Source organism: Papaver somniferum, chromosome 4 (assembly GCF_003573695.1).
Source record: "Papaver somniferum cultivar HN1 chromosome 4, ASM357369v1, whole genome shotgun sequence".
NCBI lineage: Eukaryota > Viridiplantae > Streptophyta > Magnoliopsida > Ranunculales > Papaveraceae > Papaver > Papaver somniferum.
In genome coordinates this window covers 28,698,363-28,706,306 of record NC_039361.1, presented here as the reverse complement: position 1 = coordinate 28,706,306, position 7,944 = coordinate 28,698,363, and the positions used below count along the sequence as shown (strand labels likewise).

The following is a 7,944-nucleotide window of genomic DNA, read 5'->3' as shown; positions in this document are numbered from 1 at the left end:
ATTTCTCCCCTCTAATTTTCTGATTTTCGTATGAACAGATTTTAAAACCAAATTATGTAATTTATCAGAAGACATCAGCACAAACGGATCCTGATTTCAAACGATTAACACTATCAGAAAAAGCTTTGATTCTTCTTATCACTATCAGAAAAGGCTTTAATTCTTCTTATCTCTTTTCATGAAACCTTGATTTCAGTAAGAACGATGGCTTAACCTTATTTTCCACCTGTTCAATTTTGATGTCAAACAACAAATATTTCACGGAGGCAGTTGAATTTCTAGGTAGTTGGTTTTCTGGGTTGTTTGAACTACCTAGAAATTTAGTCAGGTTGTATTTTTGTAGATGTGTACATGTTTGTACACCAGTGTAAACTAAGTTTTTTAAAAAATGAAAATTATATAGTCATATGGGTACTCTTTTTGTTGCTCTCGGAAAGAGATTTCCGAATATATAAAGTTTGCGAATTTTGGACAAACGGTTCGAAAGATAAATTGTTTTTAATATTTTTTTATATTATTTAAAACTGTTGACATCATCATGAGTCACTTTGGACTAAACCGCAAATATTTGAACTAAATCGTAAACGAGAAAGGTTATTTATGTATTTTCCATAAAAAATGACTAATTTGTACCTAGTTGAATGGGTTAGGACCAACTAGTATATTTGGATGGAATTTTGGACTAAATCCGTTTTAATCCCCTAAGAGCAACCGCAGTGGTGCGATCAAAACCAAAGACTAAAGAGCGAAAAAAAAGACAAAATTTTGGGTTTAGTCCGTGTTGTAACGCTACGATAGTGGACTATATATGATCGAGCGAACATATAATGTGAGCCCATATGTGATGCGGGCATATAATGTACGCCTGATAGGTAGCCAGGCGAAGATATAATGTGATCCATACACAACAACTCATGGAACGGGGACTATACAACCACCCCCACATATGAAACGTACATTATACGTTCGCCCGTTAACAAGCGTACACTTTAAGTTCGCTCGACTATATTTGGGTTTGGTCTTGGTCCCAGACCAAATATAGTCCAGGATTTGGTTATAGTCAGGCTTTTGCTCTTTAGTCCGTCCCACTGCGTCTCGTTGCTAGACCATATTTATGGGTTTGATCGCCCGCCCACTGTGGTTGCTCTAACTGCATGTCTGCGCTGCACCTAATGTCTCTGCATTATACGTCCATATAGTTACCAGCTTTGCCAATGTTGTCAGTGAGATCAACCTGACTAACCAAACACACGGGACATAAAAGGAAATAACAAAAACCCCCAAAACATGGAGAGATACTGATAATTAAGAGATACAGTTGTACTGGAAGTACTCATGGATTACTTCAAAAACACCTTCTACGCTGCATTCTCAGCAGTATTACTGTTAGTTTTCTCCCTCTACATCGTCAGAATATTATCCGGTCGCCGTCGATTGTCAAATGATGATAAGATGAAGAGGAAGAAAAGATATCATCCAGTTGCTGGCACTATGTTTAATCAACTACTCAATTTCAATAGAGTTTGGGACTATATGACAGATCATTGCTCCAAACATAAAACTTACAGATTACTCAGAACTTGTTTGTTTGCAGCTGACTCGGCGTCTGAATCTGAGTCAACCCCTGACTCGGACCAAGTCAGCAGTCATACCGTTTGTTTTCCATTTTGAGTTTGATCTGACTCGACCTCTGACTCAGACATAACCCCTGACTCGGACTCATTTGAGTCAGGTAACAAAATACCCCTGACTCATGGGACCAAACCACTGACTCACTTATTTCCGAGTCAGATGAGTCAGATCTGACTCAAAACAAACATATCGACTCAGATCCAGATGAGTCAGGTGATTTCACTCAGATCCAGATGATTCAGATCCAGACGACTCAGATGAGTCAGGAGTAAACAAATATGGTGTCAGTCCTTTCCGTAGCCAGGTTTATACATCTGATCCTACAAATGTTGAATACATACTCAAAACAAACTTTCAAAACTACGGCAAGGTAACAATGAACAAATTAATCAAGTTCCTGTCTCTTGAAGGAATTTTAGATTGTCTGTTTTTCGTTTATGAATAAATACTCATTGCAGGGATCGTACAACTACAACAATTTGAAAGATCTTTTGGGGGATGGAATCTTCGCAGTAAATGGCGATAAATGGCGTCATCAGAGAAAAATATCTAGCTATGAGTTCTCTACTAGAGTATTGAGAAACTTCAGCAGTGTGGTCTTCCAAAAGAACGCAGCAAAACTTGCTCGAGTGATATCCGAGGATGCAAACTCCAACCTGTCAATGGATTTTCATGTGAGTGACAGGAATTCAAAATTTTGAAGTATGTCAATAGAAGTTGGACCTTTTCTAATTTTATTCCTTGGCAGGATTTGTTTCTAAAAGCAACTTTGGATTCGACATTCCAGGTCGCGTCCGGTATTCAGCTAGATAGCATGTGTGGATCAAGTGATGAAGGAACATTGTTTGCCAGAGCATTTGATGATTCAAGTGAAATGACTGCGTGGCGTTACGTTGATGCCTTATGGATGATCAAGAGGTTTCTAAATATTGGATCCGAAGCAAAACTAAAGAAAAATGTGAAAGTGATTGATGAGTTTGTCTATAAACTAATTCATACCAAGATTGATCAAATGGCCTGTTCACCAAATGATGCTTCTGTGAGCTTCCAAGGATTTAACCTAGTCCTAGTCAAGTTTTACATTTCTATATTTATATCACAAGCAAAAGTATTGACATGTTTCACTTTGGGATGGCAGATGAAGAAGCATGATATATTGTCGAGGTTTCTAGCATCGAACGTAACAGATCCAAAGTACTTGAGAGACATAATTCTCAATTTCATAATTGCTGGCAGAGATACAATAGCTACAACTCTTTCTTGGTTTCTTTACATGCTCTGCAAGCACCCACACATACAAGAAACCATTGCACAAGAAGTAAGGGAAACAACTAGAGTAAAAGGTAACATGTCTTTTGAAGAGTTTGCACCATTAATGACAGAAGAAGCCTTGGGAAAGATGCAGTACCTTCATGCAGCTATAACCGAGACTCTTAAGGCTCTATCCTGCAGTTCCTATGGTAATTTTAACTATCAACCTCTTTTGATGCGAATCAACAACACTGAACTGTACATTTATCTCCTCCTCTTTTGATAGAATTTGTTTAAACCCTACTAGGAATTGTCTTCCTGGAACTGCAGATGCAAAGATATGTTTTTCTGACGATACATTGCCTGATGGATTTGATGTCGAGAAAGGAGACATGGTAGCAATGGGAAGAATGAAATTTCTATGGGGAGATGATGCGGAAGTATTTCCGCCAGAAAGATGGCTCAACAATGATGGGATTTTCCAAAATGAGAGCCCTTTCAAGTTCACAGCATTTCAGGTGAAACAATTACCCTGAGTAACCACATTACCCTTGGTGAGAGGCTGTTAAGGCCTCTTCTTACACCTCTCAGTCCATCTATAAGCATGCGATTTCTTTATTATGCGATATCTTACACCTCTGACTCCTCTTCTAACTGTTGATGGTTTTACAGGCTGGGCCTCGTATTTGCTTAGGTAAAGATTTTGCGTATACGCAAATGAAAATCTTTTCTGCCGTTTTGCTGCGATTCTTCGCATTCAAGTTGGTTGATCAAACGAAAGTTGTCAACTACAGAACCATGATCAATCTTCATATCAAGGGTGGACTACATCTTCGTGTTTTTCCCAGAAGTGGATAAAAATGTCATCTAAGAGAACTTGGGATCTCATTACTATCAATATAAGGCTTGTTTGAATGTTTCGGTTTAAAGTGCATTTGTACAAGTAAACACCAGTTCTGCCATAGCAAGAAAATAATCATTTCTTTGAATAACCTTTTCTTAAACAACTCAATTGACCTGGAATATCTTCTTATAGTGCAATATACTATCTTACCATTCTACCAAAGAAACAAGCAAACGAACAAACAAAAAAGCTAGAATCTGTGTTTCATTTGTTATACTTTCAGATGCAACTCAGGCCAGGGAGGAGTACAAAAAACATTTTGGACCAAAAAAAAAAAATCTATCTTTTTGGGTAACAAAACTAATGTCATTTCCAAAATTACAGAGAAGATGAACCATGTAACTTCAAAAATAGAGTCTCAATTAATCAAAAATATGCTTAGGAGATGGCATGATAAAATAACAAACATTCTACCTTTAACTTACAGAAATTAGAGTATTAGACAGATGGGTTTGCAATTTCGGCAGCAGGAATTTGAAGTCCAGGCCTAGAGACCCATTTTTTACGGTCTCTGTAAGCTTCAATGGCCTGCAAGCGAAGCCTTTCCTGAAAAGCAGCTTGGACAGGTTGTTTTGATGCCTACAACAGAACACAAAATTTCGATTTTAGTGTCATAATCCTACCCTTACAAGATTTAATAAGAGAACTGACAAGTATTTAGTTAGATTCTTCAGCATGAGAACTTTGAAAATTCACCTTAGGAACTGTAGTCAATTTTGGTGGAGCTTCAACTACATCCCCAAACCTGATTTTCTCATGCCCTTGGAAGCCCAGCATATCATCCTCTGTCTTTCCTTTTTTATGTTTGTTCTTTTTGGCTTCTAAGTACCTAAATGAGCATAACCTCCAATTATCAGAATCTTCAATTTAAGGAGCATATCAGAGCTAAGATTATCACCTCTAGAAGAACACGAGGGATGGATCTTGCGCACCAGCAAGCAGTTTACCACCGAGACGTAGAGAAAATAAAGATGGAACTTTAGCTTTCTATAGAGATGAGCAAATACATATTATTCATGTTTACCCTTTTTATATTTTGAACGAATCTAGTTACAGATGGCGACAGACCGATAGGTCAGCTTACACATTTATGTAAGAGAAGATGTGGCTGACTGACAGCTTACTCGACAAAGCACTTTAAGCATACTGCACATAGAACCTCTTTACTCATGAACTTTTTTTTTTAACTACGCATTTTAGCTGAAAGATACAATAAGAGATTATTTTTTCGACTTATCCAGATTTAAAAAAAAAAAAAAAAAAAAAAAAAAAAAAAAAAAAAAAAAAAAAAAGATACTGCCGTAATTGTAAATACCTTAGACCCCTATGCAGCTTAGTACGAAAATAGAAGGAAAGCCGAGGGATTATCAAAAAGGAAACTATCAAACCCTTATCCAGGAAACTAGGAAACACCTTTCTCGTGATCAAGAAGACTGAATTTAGCAGGCGATCAAGGAAATTACTTACTTTTTCTTGCGCTCCTTTCTTTTTAATCCCTTGGGACGACCTTCCAATGCATCGAAACGAAGGTCATTAACTGGCTTCCTCTTCCTCTTTTTATTTTTCTTATCATCTTTGTCTACACCTTCATCTCCGCTGTCTTCTTGTTTAGGTGTTACAATATTTTCATCATCGCCATCCTCACTGAATCTAGCAGGTTTAGAGTCAATCTCATCCTTCGGATTTGGTTTCTGCAAACGAACTATATCTTAGAACAACCACAAGAATACTGTTGCGGCTCGTGATCTCAATAAAGATGATGTGGTAGCATCACTCAAGGTAACCAAAATAGAATGCATACAACATAATGGATGTTAATGTATAAAAAATCACAAGACGCCCCTACATCAAGCCTAATACCCAAGACACAAGTCATGAAAAGGAGAAAAACATCTAGCATCTCTATCATCAAACACAAGAAATAAACCCTGTTGATTAACTGTGATCTCCTAACATTTTGACAAGGGAGCGAGCGAGCTACCTTATCTAATGCAAGGAATGGTAATAAAAAAGGTTAACAATGAAATAAAATCCAGTATCTTCCTCCACTAGTGTTTCAATCACTAGAAAGTAACTACCTGTGAAAGCCGCTGTAAATTTTGAACTACAATAGCATAATGCCATCACAATCACCAATCCCACTTATTATCCTGAAAATGTAGGTATATAAACGCGACTGATTCACTGAGATAGGTACAGACTACAAACTCCGAACATTTCACGCCTTTATACATCATGTGTATCACTAGTAAACACTAAACTGTATTCAAATTCAAACTAACCAAGCTCTAAAACTTCATGCCAGACATGCCCAACAAAAGCTAGTTAGTTCTATACTAGGAAAAAAAATCTGACATAAACTTTGAAAAATTGAACATTGATGGGTAACACTGAGATAAAATCCAAAAACCTAGCAAAGCAATAAAACACATACTAATTTCCAAATGAACTTCCTTCAGTGCAAAAAACCCAAACCCTAAGTCCTAAAACCCCAATTTCATACCAAAATATAAAACCCTATGCTAGCAAAAAACCAAATTACACAGAACATTATCAATACCAGAAAAATAATTTAAAGAAACCCAATTTTAGACTCACTTTATCAGTTCCAGTGGTGCCTTTCTTTTTTCCTTCATTACTTTCACTACCTTTTGAAGATCCTGGTAAAACAACATAAAAACCAAAATGTTAAAATAAAAATCAATCTAGAAGTAACTTATAACAGAACTATAGAGAAAGAGAGAGTACTTAGGTTTGATTCTGAATGAGGGATATCCTTGATATTAGGTTTAGGAGAAGTGAACTCCATGAGTTTACGAAGTTTAGAAGGCATAGCATCGATGTCATTAGATTTAGGTGGTGGTGGTAGACGTTTGTATTTCTCTCCATGTGCTTTGTTATAGTTCTTCTCTCTTCTTCGAACTCCTTTCCCTCCCATCTCTCTCTCGTTTTCTGCTGCTCGCCTCTACTGTTAAAAAGATGGCTGCTTTGGTTGGGGGAAGCCGGGAAGAAGACCTATTATCTATTATGAGAGTGATGAGTTCGGCATATATCTTGACTTTTTAGTCAACCCGCCATGGGTGTGGGTGCCCCTAGTAAATTATATTTAAGTCGGGATGACTATCAAAATAGCTAGTTATAGAGCTGTCAATTTATAACCCGGCTTGCGGGTTGACCCTAACCCGGCTTGTTTCAACCCGGCCCGGCTTGACTTGTTGTCTAAACGGGCCGGGTTAGGGTTGCATATACAACCCTACTAGAAAACAAGCCGGGCTAGGGCCAATCCGCGGGTTACCCGTCAACCCGTCAAAATTAATAAATATATCCCTCAATCCCACCAACTCTTTAAAATCCATGATTTGCAAACATATATTAGAATTAGTTAATTTTAAATCAATAAATAAAGCTAATTTTGGATCTACCCAAACAAATATAACAATTTTTAGATTTTAAATAATCAATCAATAAATTAAATTACAACTTAGATTCATCAATCACATATTTATTCGGGATGTCCTAAATTGATAAAAGGACTAGCATAATTTAAACAGTGAGTTAGTCTTACTCACATTAATTTAAACTTATAAAATGATAAAAAAAAAAAAAGTAAAATGCTTAGTTGATGTTAGGGTTCTCTGCCTAAGAAAACTAAAGCGCCGTAACCGGCTATATCGTTGATTAAGTGGCAATAAAAACGTCCACTTTACAACTCAGTGGTGGGGCTTCTAGTTAAACACCAAATTGACCTAGGTTCGACCTTTACTAAATGAATAATCCTAAACAATCCTAAATTTTAAATTTAATTTTTAAATTGATAACATTAACAAGCCAACCCGCCAACCCGTCAGGGTTGACCCGTCTAGGGTTAGGGTTGGGGTTTTGAGCTTGTTCGTGAATAGTACTAGGGTTAGGGTTGACCCTAACCCTAGTACGGGTTAGCAAGCTAGGGCCGGGTTGACCCTAGCTTGCCCGTTTGACAGCTCTAGCTAGTTATTTGTCCCTCTTGTCCTAGGTCACGGTGAATGTTACAATTCAAAGATCTACTAGTGTATTTCGAGAGCTATCAAGTGGTCTCACGGTTTTTATGCGCTATTATCCCCCTTTCACTTCACTGCGGAGTTAGGGGTTCGAATTCGTAGTTGTCAAATCAATTTTAT

At 37.3% G+C, this 7,944-nt stretch overlaps 2 protein-coding genes across 2 annotated transcripts; one reads left to right on the top strand and one right to left on the bottom strand.

Annotated features, from left to right (window-relative positions):
* Positions 1-1,335: 1,335 nt before the first annotated feature.
* On the top strand, positions 1,336-3,741 carry LOC113272246 (cytochrome P450 704C1-like). Its single transcript, XM_026522117.1, has 7 exons — positions 1,336-1,586; positions 1,921-2,002; positions 2,091-2,306; positions 2,381-2,671; positions 2,771-3,092; positions 3,214-3,401; positions 3,556-3,741. The coding sequence occupies exons 1-7, from the start codon at positions 1,336-1,338 to the stop codon at positions 3,739-3,741; spliced, it is 1,536 nt and encodes a 511-aa protein (XP_026377902.1).
* A 330-nt stretch (positions 3,742-4,071) lies between these two features.
* LOC113273667 lies at positions 4,072-6,792 on the bottom strand. Its single transcript, XM_026523310.1, has 5 exons — positions 6,536-6,792; positions 6,386-6,447; positions 5,255-5,478; positions 4,484-4,616; positions 4,072-4,366 (listed from the first exon to the last, which is right to left on the bottom strand). The coding sequence occupies exons 1-5, from the start codon at positions 6,723-6,725 to the stop codon at positions 4,226-4,228; spliced, it is 750 nt and encodes a 249-aa protein (XP_026379095.1). The 5' UTR covers positions 6,726-6,792; the 3' UTR covers positions 4,072-4,225.
* Between the last annotated feature and the right edge of the window lie 1,152 nt (positions 6,793-7,944).